Genomic DNA, 17528 nt, shown 5'->3' with positions numbered 1-17528 from the left:
CATACGATATATCGTTACACCCCTATATAATATCCATAGTAACCATAGTATCTGGTTAGCTATCACTGTCTTCTTGTTAACACATTTGATCTGCACTAGCTAACACATCTAGTTGAAGCTAGTCTTATTAGTATCTAGTAGTTGCATGTTAACATGATCAGCTGCTTTGCTAAATTAGCCTGCGGGATAGTTAGCTCGTTAACAAAGCTAAAAACCAACTGTTTGTTCATTTTAATGGAGCTCATTCCTTGAGTTGTCTGATTCCTCGAGCTACAATTCGTACTGTTTTGGAGTACAGACTAGAACTTAAGACAAGACAGTTTCCTGTGTCACAGTAATTAGAAACAAATCTACCTACTGCAATGCCTTTTTTACTGGCCTCCCTAAAAATTATGTTGAGAGGCTTCAACTTATCTAGAACTCTGCAGCTGGACTTTTAACAAAAACAAGGAAGCGAGAGCATGTCACTCCGGTTTTAGCTACATTGCACTTGTTATCCTTTAGAATCGATTTTAAAGTCCTTCGACTTGTATACAAAGCTCTTAATGGCTTAGGACCGGCCTACATTACAGAATCCCTGTTGTACTGTTTTTGGTGAAAAGCCATTTGATTATTTTGCACCCTGGTCCTGAAACAATCTCCAGTCAAAGCTCCAGCTCGACCATTTTATTCCCCTAAATCAGTTCAAACAAATTATCCACAGTCTTATGCAAGATGTGCGCTCCTGTTTCTGATCTAAATTGTGACCATTTTTGTTGCACATATTTTAGTATTTTTCTTTTTTTGTACTGTTTTGTATGTTTTATTGTGTAACCCCTGCTGCCATTTCTTGGCCAGGTCTCCCTTGGAAAAGAGATTTTGAATCTCAATGGGACTTCCTGGTAAAATAAAGGCTAAATAAAAAAGATAAAAATACAACTTGGCTGGAATGCAATAAGAACACCAGCAAAAAGCCTAAAATGTCAATGGCAAATCATGAACAATGGAAGGATTGCAATTGATATTCTAGATGTAAAACTCGCTATGAACAGCAGAGGAAGAAACAGACTGTCTGATAGAAACTGATTGCTGCAGCTTTATTTCATGTTTATTCATATCTGATTTTATCAATGACATAAATAATGAGTAAATCCTGACTAGCCCTGTATGGCTTGTAATGGAAACCAGGCAGACAAGTTCCATTCAGCATGGACAAAACATGAACATGAGGACAAAAAAAGGTTTTCATTTTACTTGTAATCATGCTTTTGTACTTTACAAAACATATTTCATCTCATCCGATTTACATAGAATAAATAATTAATGGTAATATGTTTACAAATTTACTGTGTTTTACCAAAATATATTTTTTTGTGTCTGTCCAAGCTTGTGTTTAGTCGTTTGATTTCATTGACTCAATAACATTTCCCTCTTCATAGAAAAGGTTTCATGTCAGTCACTCCACAGCATCTCTACAGTATGTTGGCCTCACAGGAGTCAGGCTGCAGTATGTGAAGTGTAACAGTGAGTTTAATAGCTTTTCTAAACCACGGATAGAAAAAGGCATAGATCACAGGGTTTAGACAGGAATTACAATAAAGCAGCCAGACCACAAAGGTTGAATATGAAGCACTGCTTGAGGTATCCTGGCCTGCAAGAGAGGGATAGTAATATGGACAGAAACATATTAGAAACACAACTATGACAATACCAAGAGTCCTGGCTGCTTTCATCTCAGATTTCTTAGCAGTTACAGTCACTGAACGCTGCAGTGCGACAGCCACAATGTGGGATCGCATGGCACGAGCCTGAGACACAGCCACCACAAATACTCTCATATACAGAAGTATGATGACAGTAATGGCACCAATAAAGGTCACAACAAGGTCAACAGCTCCTGTGATGTAATTCAGTCCAACCACACACTCTCCATAGCAGGAATTATACCTGTCTGGTTGTTTCAGGAAATCCTTTAACATCAAACAGTTGTAGAAAGCAGAACAGACCCAACACAGAGTAACAGAGAATTTAACTCTTCTCTGAGTGATTTTGGTGGGGTAACGCAGAGGGTCACAAATAGCCACATAGCGGTCGACTGATATGAGCACCATGTTTCCTACTGAGGCAGAGGTAACAATAAAGGAAGCATAGTAAAAGAGAGCACACATGAAGTCCCCCAGAAACCAGCAAGACTCTATACGGAGGATTTCAACCGGCATCAGCAGGAGGCCCACAAGGAGGTCTGAGACAGCCAGGGAGAGGAGGAGGAGGTTGGTGGGGGTGTGGAGCTGCCTGGAGAGGGAGAATATCATCATTGAACATATTATCAGTAGCAGTAATAGTGGGAGAATTTCATTAATAGTTGTTATGGCAGTCTCACACGTAATGTTGCCATTAGTTGTAATAGTAATAATAGTATTACATAGTATACTATACTATATATAGTATAGTAAAAACATTATCAAAATTCCTTAATGTATGCAAAAGCCTAAATCTGTATATGACTACCTGTAGTGGGAGATGGAGATGATGACCAGCAGGTTGAGAGACACAGTGAGCAGAGACATGGAGGACAGCAGAATGTAGAGGAGCATGGCCTCAGAGTGAGGACGCATCTGCTTCCTGCAGGAAGTGTTGAGGAGCTGTGGAAAGCAGAGTTCACCTCCTTCCAGGGTCTCCATCATCAGAGAGAGAGGAGGAGAGGAGAAGCTGCTGAGGTCTGGCAGCTTTCTGACCAAAGCTCTCTATCATACAGCTGTTTTATCCACACCCTCAACCCCCCCACCCCTGTTCCCTTGCTCTTGCTCTCTCTCTTTCTCTGCATCTGTTTTTCTCTCTATAGCACAGAATTATGTCCTTTGACCCTCCTTCCCTCTATTGCTTTCTGCAATTACCCTCTTCATCTCTATCTTCACTCTCATCTTCCCTCTCTCTCTTCTTCCTCACCTCTCCCTCCCTCGTATCTTCCCAGTCTCATGTACAATAACAGTAATTTCATCACTGTTGACTGTGTTGGTAGCTTAATTCATGGTGGTAAAGTAGTTTTGTCTGTTAACTTTTACATTGATATGCCAGGGACTGGTGGAAGGAGGAGGAGAACAATACCTATAACCAAAACAATGCCAATGAATGGTCAACTGAATGCAGCACTGGCCTGTCTAATGAAGGACGGGAAACTCACTTTTTAGTTAACAGTGGCTGGCAAATCCTCAAATTCACACAGAACCAGAATCCCCAAATTTTTGTCTGAGAGTGAAAAGTCACAGTTGTGTTCCGCAATGATGCCCGGTCACAGAGGCTTCTCTCTGTTGAACTATCCAGGAAGAGCACTCACTCTGACCACTTTTAGCCCCGTGACAGCAGGAGCTCTATGGATGGTCTTGTCGGTCGGACGGTTGGTCAGTCGGTCGCTCTGTTCACCAATTTATGGGTCACGTGGGCCGCAGGGAGTTAGACTACAGACTCGGAAACGGGAGACCTGAGTTTAATTCCTGGCAGATACGCATCCACAAAATTCAAAGTTGCGGGACCGGTGCTAAATATTGGTGCTAGGGAGAAAAGCTAGGTACAGTACAGACTAAACGGTAACGTTAGGTCCGAGTGAAGCACTTTCAGCAGAGCCATTTCAGTTTGTGTGACGTAGCTCTATGCATAGCAGTGTAATCACATGTTACCTCTTCCAGAATTGTGGGCCCCAAACCGTAGTTGGGAGCGCACTGGTCTCTTTAGACTAATGTAGGTTATTAGCCTGGCTCGTAGCTGGTAACTAGCCTTAGTGGTCCGGACCAACTCTGCTGATGGAAGGATGGTAGCGAGACATCGAGGTGGCGTTCATAAACAAGAACTTTATTTCCTCTGCAGCAGTGAACACTATTCATGCCCTTTTAACACTGTTACTAACTACGTCACACCTACACAGGTTACCCACATGGCCGCCGTCCTTAAAGGGAAAGGCTGGGCCGGTAACACACAGAAGTGGAGGAGAATCACATGAATGCTCAAGGGCTGGGTGCACTTGTGACCGTTTTTCAAAAGCAACATCTGTAGTGAAGATTTGCGCTAATTAATGGTGTAAATATAGGTTGGTAGCTTGGGAAGCTTGGTTCACTTCCCTGATGGCAAGGAGCATGTAGGGGAACATGAGGTCCCAGTCGCATCCATCCTTGTCTAACACTCATCTCAGCATCTGCTTCAGTGTCTGGTTGAAGCGCTCCATGAGGCCGTCTGTCTGCGGATGGTACACTAAGCTGTGCAGTTGCTTTACCTGGAGGAGCCTGCAGAGGTCAGTCATGAACCAGGAGATGAAGGGGTGCCCTGTGTGCCAGGAGGTCCATAGGGAACCCTATTTGGGAGAAGAGGGTTAACAGCTCTCAGCATTCACAGCTTTGGAGGTGGCCTTGTGGAGAGGGATGGCTTCCGGATATGGGTTGCATAGTCAACCAACCAGGGTGTACTCGTGTCCCCTGGCTGACTTCGGCAGCTGTCCCACCAGGTCCATCCTGGTCCTTTTTAAAGGGCTCCTCAATGATGGGCAGTGTCACAAGGGGGGCTTGGGGTGGCTTTCTCAGGTCAGTTGTTGACCGCGGCCTCCAAGGACAGCCAGTGGAACCAGTCCCAGATCCACTTCAAGGTGTTCTGGGGGCCGAGATGGCCTCTAAGTGGAGGGCATGGGCCAGCTCCATAATGGCGTCCACTCTGGAACAGTGTCTTCACCCCTCTGTTGTGCCATGTAGTAGAAGAGGCCATTCTTCATTTTGGAGGCGACCCGTCTGTCAGTTCACCAGCATATCTTGGACCTGGTTCAAAAAATGCTTCAGTCACAATTTTAATCCTCTCTCATAAATAAGTGTGGAAAGAGAAATGCAAGGCACCTCAATTAACTGCATTCTACACCTGCACTTTTTTTCCTTCTGACATTGTTTGTCTCTCCCAAGCCCACAGCAGAGCTCTGTCATCCACTTTAGTATGAAAACAACCTGCTACATCAGAGTTGGAAGGAGTGGGGGATCAGGAAGGAGAGGTGAGAGGAAATAGAAAAGCAAAAAGAGGAGTAGAGAGGGTGGAAGGAATGGGAAGGGAAAGGAGAGAAAGGAAAGGAGACAAGAGGGAAGAAGACACATGAGGAAGAAGAGAGACAGGGGGCAGCAGAGAGAGGATGACAAGATGATGCAAGGATGATGCAGATAGCGAGGGATGAGGGCGGGACTAAAAGGGAAGAGAGGAAAAAAGATGAAGGAAAGAGAGAGAAAGAGAGAGAGCAAGAGCAAGGGAACAGGGGTGGGGGGGTTGGGGGTGTGGATAAATCAGCTGTATGATAGAGAGCTTTGGTCAGAAAGCTGCCAGACCTCAGCAGCTTCTCCTCTCCTCCTCTCTCTCTGATGATGGAGACCCTGGAAGGAGGTGAACTCTGCTTTCCACAGCTCCTCAACACTTCCTGCAGGAAGCCGACGCGTCCTCACTCTGAGGCCATGCTCCTCTACATTCTGATGTCCTCCACCTCTCTGCTCACCGTGTCTCTCAACCTGCTGGTCATCATCTCCATCTCCCACTACAGGAAGAGATATACTTCTTAGCATTGCCTAAATTATTTTCATATTTATGATAATATCTAGACTTATAAGAAGAAATGGCTTTGGGCTAGTACATAGATGTTGTTGCATCTAGGCCTTGTTGAGTACATTCTGGTTGTTTGATAATGCTTTTGTATTAATGAATTAATGTAATATTAATAACTCTTTACATCTCTTACATCTTGTATCTAGACACATTGTTACTTTGACTATTCCTACTCTTACTACTACAACTAATAACATTACTATTTCAACGTCTATTACTGCTACTGATAATATATTCAATGATGATATTCTCTCATTCCAGGCAGCTCCACACCCCCACCAACCTCCTCCTCCTCTCCCTGGCTGTCTCAGACCTCCTTGTGGGTTTCGTGTTGCTGGGTCAAATCCTTCTCATAGGGGCCTGCTGGTTTCTGGGTGACCTCATGTGTATTCTGTATTACTTTGTTGTATTTATGACTATCTCTGCCTCAGTAGGAAACATGGTGCTCATATCAGTCGACCGCTATGTGGCTATTTGTGACCCTCTGTGTTACCCCACCAAAATCACTCAAAGAAGAGTTAAATTCTCTGTTACTCTGTGTTGGGTCTGTTCTGCTTTCTACAACTGTTTGATGTTAAAGGATTTGCTGAAACAACCAGACAGGTATAATTCCTGCGTTGGAGAGTGTGTGGTTGTTGCTAACCACATTGCAGGAGCTGTTGACCTTGTTGTGACCTTTATTGCTCCCATTACTGTCATCATAGTTCTGTATATGAGAGTATTTGTGGTGGCTGTGTCTCAGGCTCGTGCCATGCGATCCCACATTGTGGCTGTCACACTCCAGCATTCAGTGACTGTAACTGCTAAGAAATCTGAGAGGAAAGCAGCCAGGACTCTTGGTATTGTGATAGTTGTGTTTCTAATGTGTTTCTGTCCATATTACTATCCCTCTCTTGCAGGCCAGGATACCTCAAGCAGTGCTTCATATTTAACCTTTGGGGCCTGGCTGCTGGTTTTTAATTCCTGTCTAAATCCTGTGATCTATGCCTTTTTCTATCCGTGGTTTAGAAAAGCTATTAAACTCACTGTTACACTTCACATACTGCAGCCTGACTCCTGTGAGGCCAACATACTGTAGAGATGCTGTGGAGTGACTGACATGAAACCTTTTCTATGAAGTTAATGAAATGTTATTGAGTCAATGAAATCAAACGACTAAACACAAGCTTGGACAGACACAAGAAAATATATGTTGGTAAAACACAGTGAATTTGTAAACATATTACCATTAATTATTTATTCTATGTAAATCAGATGAGCTGAAATATGTTTTGTAAAGTACAACAGCATGATTACATGTAAAATGAAAACCTTTTTTTGTCCTCATGTTCATGTTTTGTCCATGCTGAATGGAACTTGTCTGCCTGGTTTCCATTACAAGCCATACAGGGCTAGTCAGGATTTACTCATTATTTATGTCATGACTATTTGTGGTTCTCTCTCTCTCAGGCTCGTGCCATGCGATCCCACATTGTGGCTGTCACACTCCAGCGTTCAGTGACTGTAACTGCTAAGAAATCTGAGAAGAAAGCAGCCAGGACTCTTGGTATTGTGATAGTCGTGTTTCTAATGTGTTTCTGTCCATATTACCAATTTTCTCTTGCAGGCCAGAACGCCTTGATCAGTACTTCATCTGTGGTCTTTGAGATGTGGCTGTCCTATTTTAATTCCTGTTTAAACCCTGTGATCTATGCCCTTTTCTACCCCTGGTTTAGAAAAGCCATTAAACTCATTGTTACACTTCAGATACTGCAGCCTGACTCCTGTGAGGCCAACATACTGTAGAGAGAGGCTTCATCAGACAATCTGTCTCCCTCTGCTGTTCATTTTCATTACTACATCTAGTATATAACATATCTGTAAGGTAATCCTGCTTATTGTCTTTGTTGAATAAACTAAACTAAAACCTTTAGCTGACTGGTTCGATATCTTGCTCAAGGACACTTCGACAGGACATTTGGCTTTTGATGGATATACTTGTGATCTTTCAGTTACAGGACATGCTCTCTAACCCTGCCTTCCAATTTATGTTCATCATATTCAATTTCTTGTCAGAAATGATGTCTTCATTCTCATTTCAGTTGTTCAGCTGTATTGTATAGATTTCCCTCTGTGTTGTTGTGTCCAACCTCCCTGTCATAGTCATAAGCACTAAGAAATGTTTTTAGGTAGTCACCCAGCTTTGCGTGATCAGTGAATTCAGCATGTATATCAGCTCAATTACAATGTCTTTACCTTACAAAAGTAATTGCAAAGGTTCTTTTCTTTTCCACCAGAAAGTTTTTTCCTGGTTGAAGGGAAATATATTTGTTGTCTGCATGCATCTGAATAGGACCAACAGCCTGGTTCCCCCTACAGGGTCAAACAGATCTAGCCAGGGTGTACTCAACACAGAGATGATCGGCCAGCTGGGCAACAGTTTCAGATACACACACACTTTTGATCACGTTTTATGAACATTTTGAGATGGACCTGGTTAGCCCCAGCTTGCTGTAGTGTGGAGAAAAATGGAAATTATTGTGGAGAGATTTGATGCCTTTTATTCAGCTTTTGGTCCGAAATTAGAAAGGTTTATTCCACAATGATTTTCCCTGTCCTAGGTACAGTCTGTAGCATTATGAGACGTTTTTTAGGTCAAAGACACACAGTAGATTGTGTGAGACCACATGACCACCAGGATATCATCAGATCCTACATTACTGTCCCTTAGATTTGAATCAGAACATGGTTCTAAAATCTAATAATATAGAAACAATATAAAATATATATTGTGGTAAATTACAAAAGAGTATAATATTACAAAAACAAGAGGCACTTTTGGCGACATAATCACCATGATAAGTTCAACATAAGCAGTTATGCTAATGTGGTCATTAATTAAGCTAATTCATGCCTTAATTAGAAAATATTTCTATGTCAACATACTTGGATGGCATTAATATGAACTCTATATCTTAAAGCATACAGGAGTTAATAGTACAGGAAGTCACCCATCCCTTTATTAATAAGGCTCTTAAAGGAAAAACTGTAAAATAAGGTTCAATTACCATGCTTTTATTTTGACGTGTGCATTGTAAATGCTCATGCATTTCAGTTTTCTGGATGTAAAACTGCCATATGAGTGTTAAATAAACACTTGAATTTGAACTAGTAGTTTCAAGAAAATCTGACAAAGCGAGACTGGTAACGGGCGACACTTCCCTGTAGGTACGTTTAGCTTAGCTATTAGCCTTTATGCACGGTGCTTTGCTAGGTTTGTCCTTAGTAGGCCTCCGTAGTGCAATTGTTTTGCTGTGCTTTATTTACAAACGTGTTGCGGTTTCTGTCACCCTCTAGTAGTCAGAAAATGTTGCTTATTGCAGCTTCAAACACATACATTATCTATGGCATTTCTAGAAGTCACAACAAAGAACACACAGAGATAACAGACACATGGAAAGAGTTTTTATTCACAAAAATGATACCAACTACATGAGGTGGAGGTGGAGTTGATCTCAGGATCTCAACAACAACAAAAACAACAATTCTCAGGGTCTCCTTTTCTCGGCCCTGTGTGGCTCAATGGGCAGAGCAAGGCACCAACACTGCCAGGGTGAGAGGTTCCATTCCCATTGGGTTCAAACATACTAAAAATGCAGAAGCCAGTTTTCATAAAAGCATCTGTTTAACCTTATATGTTCTGAAACACAGTGAAAGTAGTCAGAGCCATTGATGGACAGAGTTTGCCAGGTTTTACTATGGCTTTCATGTCGCTACCCTTTCTATAGAGGGCTTCAAATGACGTAACACACCCTCTGGCGGCATTTATCTTTTATGGTTTCGCCTTCAGCAGCATCCTTCTCCTGAAATATTTTTTATATATTTTCTTTTGTGTTTTTATTTTTACCATTGTAATTGTTTATAATATAACTTAAGAGGGGATGAATGTTCTGTAATAATTTTACCTGCGATACTTCTTTTATATAGCTTCTTATCTGCAAATATCTATAAAATTGATTATTGGGGATATTATAATGTTTAAAAAGATTTTCAAAGGAATCTATCTAATTTCCTTCGTACATTAGCCAGAATTTTTCAAGTCCATGTTTAGCCCAAGTTTAGCCCGAGGTTTAAAAGCTGGATCCCCTGCGATCCCCCCCGTAGATAGATCATTTCATAATCTTTAATATTCATCATCCTGCAAACTTTCCTCCAAACATAAATGGTGTTTTTAATACAATATTTATTTATCTTAATTTGTGTGATCTTTTTTCCGCAAAAAATGAATGAACTTAATGATTTTAATTAATAATGATTCTCTTTTGTTTTTCCATCTTGCATTTGTATAATTATTCATCCATATCAGTAAGGGCTTTATTTGTGCTGCATAATAATAATTAACCAAGTCTAGTACTGCCAATCCACCATTAACTTTCTGTTGCTTTAGAATTTTTAATTTCACTCTTGGCTTTTTCTCATCCTATATGAATTTCCAAAGAGTATTATCCCATTCCTTAAAACAATTGGGCGGAATATAAGTTGGGAGGTTCTGAAACAGAAATAAAATCTTGGGAGAATCGTCATTTTGATTGAATTTATTTTCTCAAATAAGGATAGTGGTAATAATTTCCACCTATTTAGGTCTTGTTTTACTTGATTGCCTAACTCGCCATAATTATATTTAAATGTACAGTATGTTCCAGATTTTGTGGAATCATTATTGCCAAGTATCTTAGTTTTGTACAATCCAACTTGAAGTCATACTTCCTCTTTAATTATTTTTCAGTTGGCTCTCCTATTTTCATTGCTTCTGTTTTATAACAGTTTGTTTAATTTCTAGCCAGAGAAACAGCTATAAGTTTCGGTTTCATTCATCAATAATGGTAAGGACTTATAGATGTCAGTTAAAAATTCTATTACGTCATCTGCATACAGTGCCAATTTATGCTCTTCTTTCCCAATTCTTATGCCTCTTATCTTTATGTTTTTTTCTAATACTTACAGCTAAAGGCTCCATACATATCGCAAATATCTGTGGTGACAAAGGGTCCCCTTGACTTGTGCCTCTTGTTAGTTGAAATACTTCTACTACTACTTAAAAGTTTACCGTTTACTCTAATGCTTGCATTTGGATGTTGATACATTATTTTTAACCATGCAATAAACTTTTCATGAAATCCAAATGCTTTGCACGTTTCAAATATGAATGACCATGACAGCCGGTCAAATGCTTTCTCAGCATCTAATGTCAGCATCAACATTTGTGTCTTTGTCTTTATTGAATGGTCCAACAAATTCAGAGTCCGTAGAATATTATCTGAAAGTAATGAAGGAAATGAAGGATATGTGTCATAATGTTTGATAACCTATTTGCAGAGGTGGGGGACTCGAGTCACATGACTTGACTCGAGTCAGACTCGAGTCGCAAATTTGAGGACTTGAGACTTGCTTGACTAACATTGATAAAAGACTCGACTTGACTTTGACTTGGTATTCATGACTTGAGACTTGATTTAGACTTGAGACAGATGACTCGAAAGGACTTGACTTTTTTTTTTTATTCAATATTTGCATTTTTCTAGATATTGAGAAGTTACGTTTTGTTTTTGAAACATGATTGGGTGACTTTTAGTGCAGCGGGCGCAACCCAGGCTTAAAAGACAGTGTCTAGCAGGACCTAGAAAACAATGCAAGACAGGATGGAGCTGAAAGCATGTTGAAAGGATTCTCCCATACCTGCGCTGGTTTTCTCTCGAGCCTTATATTACCAGACCGTTTCTGATTCAGACAAGACTGCTTATGAATTGACAGCTTTCAAGACAGAGCTTCATCATTCTGTTCGCGGTCCCTCACTAGTTCTGCATTTACATGGAGCCTTTTAATCAGAATAGTAGCCCAATCAGAATAAAAATGCCTCATATAAACGCCTCAATCAGAATAAACTGGCCGATCCGAATGAAATTTCATTCCATTTGAGAGGGGTGTTTAACCCTTTCATAATCCGGTCGATGGATACAATTTCGTCATGTAAACACTCATTCCGATCACTTTCCTTATCTCGCCTCTTTCTGCACATGCTCACGCATTTAATGTAAGTAACGTCAATTACGTTACCCTTTTTTTCCGGGAGGATTGGAATGGATGTGCTTGTTATTAACCCCGGGGCGCTCGGGCTTGATGTAGGCGGCGCAGCCCGTTTTTATATCAAGTCCTGACTCTGCCTCTCCGGGCCTGTTTCGGTTTACAGCGGTGAAAATTACAAATGGACCCAATCATTGCGGGGGCAAAACAAAACAAAACGTCTTCGGAGGTCGGTAGTTCCGAGTTGGAACTACCGACCTCCGATCTAAATGCGTTCCAGTGCGTCTTCTTGGGAAAACATGGACGCAACAGCCTTTACCCATTAACGTTAACGGTAACTATCTGACAGCTCTAGTTACGTTAGCAGGCAAGTTCATACAGCAAAGACTTCTATCTACTAACGAAGCACAAGTCACTGAATTACGTTACAAAGGGAAACTACAAGTTGTTACAACAGGTCTTCATAACACAAATACTACATATCAAGTAAAATCAGCCTACAGATTGATGCTGTGACGTCAGCTGTGTTTATGTCGGACAACTTGGGCGGAAATAATTTTGGCAGAGTTTCCAACTGGGAACTCCGACTTGAACGACCGTTCTGTTGCACTTTTTCGTGTTGGAAGTCGTTTTTCTCAGATTTCCAAGTACAATGGAATGCAGCATCAACTCCACTCCTCCTCCGACCGCGCGATTGTTGTAAATAATGTCTGTAACCATAGTAACGTTTACTTCAGACCAATATGGCGGCTACCATTGCCTGTGTTATCAGTTTACACACCAGTAACACCAGTAACCAGAGGCGTCAATTTATCCATAAGATCTTAATAAACCGCCACTGACAGCGGCGTCATATTCTCTTTTTCCACCGCATGGACTTGATACTTTTAACCGCGACATTTGGGCCGGGCCGAGACCGCAGAACTGGTGGAACAACCTCAATGTTGAGGAAACAGACTGGATAGAAAATTTGAGAATGTCTCACAACACTTACCTCCGTCTCTTTCAAAATAAGGATAATAATGTTATGTAACGTAACAAGTGTATTTTGATTTCAACACTTTCCATTTTCCTGTTGCACGCTACACACCTGGCTCATCCGGGTCTCAAGTGAACGTCGGTGTCAATGACATCATAACACCAGTCAGGCAAACTAGGATCTAGGATTACTGATTCCGCCCTCTGGCGTTTAAAGTATGTAAATGAAAACAAAGAGTAGTCTACATTTTGGTGGCGCAGCTAATTGATAAGCTTTACTTGATATCGCAAACCATTTTTCACCTCCACGATGCCTATCGTAACGTTTTTGGATCGCAAAATTTCGTCACACGATATATCGTTACACCCCTATATAATATCCATAGTAACCATAGTATCTGGTTAGCTATCACTGTCTTCTTGTTAACACATTTGATCTGCAGTTTCCTGTGTCACAGTAATTAGAAACAAATCTACCTACTGGAATGCCCTTTTTACTGGCCTCCCTAAAAATTATGTTGAGAGGCTTCAACTTATCTAGAACTCTGCAGCTAGACTTTTAACAAAAACAAGGAAGCGAGAGCATGTCACTCCGGTTTTAGCTACATTGCACTGGTTATCCTTTAGAATCGATTTTAAAGTCCTTCGACTTGTATACAAAGCTCTTAATGGCTTAGGACCGGCCTACATTACAGAATCCCTGTTGTACTGTTTTTGGTGAAAAGCCATTTGATTATTTTGCACCCTGGTCCTGGAACAATCTCCAGTCAAAGCTCCAGCTCGACCATTTTATTCCCCTAAATCAGTTCAAACAAATTATCCACAGTCTTATGCAAGATGTGCGCTCCTGTTTCTGATCTAAATTGTGACCATTTTTGTTGCACATATTTTAGTATTTTTCTTTTTTTGTACTGTTTTGTATGCTTTATTGTGTAACCCCTGCTGCCATTTCTTGGCCAGGTCTCCCTTGGAAAAGAGATTTTGAATCTCAATGGGACTTCCTGGTAAAATAAAGGCTGAATAAAAAAGATAAAAATACAACTTGGCTGGAATGCAATAAGAACACCAGCAAAAAGCCTAAAATGTCAATGGCAAATCATGAACAATGGAAGGATTGCAATTGATATTCTAGATGTAAAACTCGCTATGAACAGCAGAGGAAGAAACAGACTGTCTGATAGAAACTGATTGCTGCAGCGTTATTTCATGTTTATTCATATCTGATTTTATCAATGACATAAATAATGAGTAAATCCTGACTAGCCCTGTATGGCTTGTAATGGAAACCAGGCAGACAAGTTCCATTCAGCATGGACAAAACATGAACATGAGGACAAAAAAAGGTTTTCATTTTACTTGTAATCATGCTGTTGTACTTTACAAAACATATTTCAGCTCATCTGATTTACACAGAATAAATAATTAATGGTAATATGTTTACAAATTCACTGTGTTTTACCAAAATATATTTTCTTGTGTCTGTCCAAGCTTGTGTTTAGTCGTTTGATTTCATTGACTCAATAACATTTCATTAACTTCATAGAAAAGGTTTCATGTCAGTCACTCCACAGCATCTCTACAGTATGTTGGCCTCACAGGAGTCAGGCTGCAGTATGTGAAGTGTAACAGTGAGTTTAATAGCTTTTCTAAACCACGGATAGAAAAAGGCATAGATCACAGGGTTTAGACAGGAATTACAAACCAGCAGCCAGGCCCCAAAGGTTAAATATGAAGCACCGATTGAGGTATCCTGGCCTGCAAGAGAGAGACAGTAATATGGACAGAAACACGTTAGAAAAACAACTATCACAATACCAAGAGTCCTGGCTGCTTTCATCTCAGATTTCTTAGCAGTTACAGTCACTGAACGCTGGAGTGTGACAGCCACAATGTGGGATCGCATGGCACGAGCCTGAGACACAGCCACCACAAATACTCTCATATACAGAACTATGATGACAGTAATGGCACCAATAAAGGTCACAACAAGGTCAACAGCTCCTGTGATGTAATTCAGCACAACCACACACTCTCCATAGCAGGAATTATACCTGTTTGGTTGTCTCAGGAAATCCTTTAGTATCAAACAGTTGTAGAAAGCAGAACAGACCCAACACAGAGTAACAGAGAATTTAACTGTTCTCTGAGTGATTTTGGTGGGGTAACACAGAGGGTCACAAATAGCCACATAGCGGTCGACTGATATCAGCACCATGTTTCCTACTGAGGCAGAGGTAACAATAAAGGTAGCATAGTAAAAGAGAACACACATGAAGTCCCCCAGAAACCAGCAGGACTCTATACGAAGGATTTCAGCCGGCATCAGCAGGAGGCCCACAAGGAGGTCTGAGACAGCCAGGGAGAGGAGGAGGAGGTTGGTGGGGGTGTGGAGCTGCCTGGAGTGGGAGAATATCATCATTGAACATATTATCAGTAGCAGTAATAGTGGGAGAATTTCATTAATAGTTGTTATGGCAGTCTCACACATAATGTTGCCATTAGTATTACATAGTATACTATACTATATGTAGTATAGTAAAAGCATTATCAAAATTCCTTAATGTATGCAAAAGCCTAAATCTGTATATGACTGCCTGTAGTGGGAGATGGAGATGATGACCAGCAGGTTGAGAGCCACGGTGAGCAGAGACATGGAGGACAGCAGAATGTAGAGGAGCATGGCCTCAGAGTGAGGACGCATCTGCTTCCTGCAGGAAGTGTTGAGGAGCTGTGGAAAGCAGAGTTCACCTCCTTCCAGGGTCTCCATCATCAGAGAGAGAGGAGGAGAGGAGAAGCTGCTGAGGTCTGGCAGCTTTCTGACCAAAGCTCTCTATCATACAGCTGATTTATCCACACCCCCAACCCCCCCACCCCTGTTCCCTTGCTCTTGCTCTCTCTCTCTCTCTCTGCATCTGTTTTTCTCTCTATAGCACAGAATTATGTCCTTTGACCCTCCTTCCCTCTATTGCTTTCTGCAATTACCCTCTTCATCTCTATCTTCACTTTCATCTTCCCTCTCTCTCTTCTTCCTCACCTCTCCCTCCCTCGTCTCTTCCCAATCTCATGAACAATAACAGTAATTTCATCATTGTTCACTGTTGGTAGGTGAATTCATGGTGGTAAAATAGTTTTGTCTGTTACCTTTTACATCGATATGCCAGGGACTGTTTGTGTGGAAGGAGGAGGAGAACGATACCAATAAAAAAAACAATACCAATGAATGGTCAACTGAATGCAGCACTGGCCTGTCTAATGCAGGATGGGAAACTCACTTTTTAGTTAACACTGGCTGGCAAATCCCCAAATTCACACGGAACCCATTCTTTTATTCTGAATATTTTCATTTTTAGAATAGAGGAGGATCTACAAATGATGGACAGTTATCTGCCGTAGTGGCTGGTGAAGTAGAATAACTTAACAAAAATTTTTGTCTGACAGTGAAAAGTCACAGTTGTTTTCCACAATGATGCCCGGTCACAGAGGCTTCTCTCTGTTGAACAATCCAGGAAGAGCACTCATTCTGACCACTTTTAGCCCCGCGACAGCAGGGGCTCTATGGATGGTATTGTCAGTTGGTGCGTCGGTCTGTCGGTCGGTCAGTCGGTCGCTCTGTTCACCACTTTATGGTCACGTGGCCCGCAGGAAGTTAGACTGCAGACTCTCAAACGGGAGACCCGAGTTTGATTCCTGGCAGATACGCTTCCACAGAATTCAACGTAGACTTTTAGTCTTGTTTAAATATTGGCGCTAGGGAGAAAAGCTAGGTACAGTACAGACTAAATGGTAACGATACTTACGTCTTGTAAATCTAGTTCTATGATCACAGGCGGAGCCCTCTAACAGGGCTCTATTGCCTTAGCCACTCATCTAGTCGCCTCAGTGCACTGAAAATTTGCATGCACGTGCTCAGCCAATTAGGATGAGCCTATACACCCCCTATGGGGCCTCGCACTATAAATGGCGAGCGGCCCCTCATTCAACATCCACTAAGTCTTCAGCGACTCGTGGAGCGGCAGGGCGAGCTGTTAGAGGGCGCCGCCTGTGATCATAGAACTAGAGTTACAAGACGTAACTATCATTCTATTTCACACAGGCGGAGCCCTCTAACAGGGCTCTATTGGCTTGGGGGGCGAAGCCTGATGACTTCACTCCCTGCCGAGACACTAACACGAACAACATGCTGTGTCATAGCCTGGATTGACCATAACAATGCAATAGGTTAGCCAGATATGGTTCACACCCATGTCTATAGAATGGGGGGCGTGAAAAAAAACCATTACACTTAAATCATGTTGACAAAACATTAAGGTATAGCGCTGGCCAACCCAGCAGCCGGTCTCCATCGAGCTACAGCATGAGAGACTCAGGCCTATTAGGTCATTTCTTCACAGGTCTCGTGTACCAGTACTGAGTACAGAACCGGAGAAAGACCCAGACACGTCCAACAGATAGAAGCTGATGAATGGACAGGGCGTCGACCAGGATGCCGCTGTGCAGATCTCCTCCACACCTGTTCCACTGAACAGTGCCGTCGACGCAGCCACGCTCCATGTCAAGAGCGCGCGGATGACTGCAGGAGGGTCCCTACTAGGGATGTCAATGGTTAACCGTTAATCGGTTAACCACCGAGAATATTTTTGACCGGTTACGCACGTCGGTCTATAGGTTAATTTGCATACACCAGTGTTGCCAATTTGGCGACTTTGTCACTAGACTTAGCGACTTTTCAGACCCCCCTGGTGACTTTATTTCTCAAGAGCGACTAGCGACAAATCTGGCGACTTTTTCTGACCATGGGAAGCAATGTTAAAGTGTTGAATCCCAAAGCATTTGGCAATAAATTGGTTCGGCTGATGCCGGTTTTCTCTACTTGCTTGTCTAATCTGGAGAGGTCT

General features: G+C 41.8%; 1 protein-coding gene and 2 pseudogenes across 1 annotated transcript; 1 reads left to right on the top strand and 2 right to left on the bottom strand.

The window, feature by feature from the left end:
* Positions 1–1431: 1431 nt before the first annotated feature.
* LOC144539843 (trace amine-associated receptor 13c-like) lies at positions 1432–2730 on the bottom strand (annotated as a pseudogene).
* A 2630-nt stretch (positions 2731–5360) lies between these two features.
* On the top strand, positions 5361–7380 carry LOC144539844 (trace amine-associated receptor 13c-like). Its single transcript, XM_078285947.1, has 3 exons — positions 5361–5530; positions 5854–6494; positions 7202–7380. Exons 1-3 carry the CDS (start codon positions 5361–5363, stop codon positions 7378–7380), a joined length of 990 nt encoding a protein of 329 aa, XP_078142073.1.
* A 6829-nt stretch (positions 7381–14209) lies between these two features.
* Positions 14210–15470, bottom strand: LOC144539840 (trace amine-associated receptor 13c-like; annotated as a pseudogene).
* Positions 15471–17528: the final 2058 nt, after the last annotated feature.

This window comes from Centroberyx gerrardi, chromosome 10 (genome assembly GCF_048128805.1).
Source record: "Centroberyx gerrardi isolate f3 chromosome 10, fCenGer3.hap1.cur.20231027, whole genome shotgun sequence".
Lineage (NCBI taxonomy): Eukaryota > Metazoa > Chordata > Actinopteri > Beryciformes > Berycidae > Centroberyx > Centroberyx gerrardi.
The sequence above is the reverse complement of the archived record's forward strand: the minus strand, read 5'-3'. Positions and strand labels throughout refer to the sequence as shown.

What these genes read in the sequence shown, in the direction of transcription:
- LOC144539844 (XM_078285947.1), top strand. Translation starts at nt 5,361, where the DNA reads ATGGAGACCCTGGAAGGAGGTGAACTCTGCTTTCCACAGCTCCTCAAC. An exon ending in ATCATCTCCATCTCCCACTA is followed by an intron (nt 5,531 to 5,853) that starts CAGGAAGAGATA and finishes ATTCTCTCATTC; the next exon opens with CAGGCAGCTCCACACCCCCA. An exon ending in TTACTATCCCTCTCTTGCAG is followed by an intron (nt 6,495 to 7,201) that starts GCCAGGATACCT and finishes TTTCTCTTGCAG; the next exon opens with GCCAGAACGCCTTGATCAGT.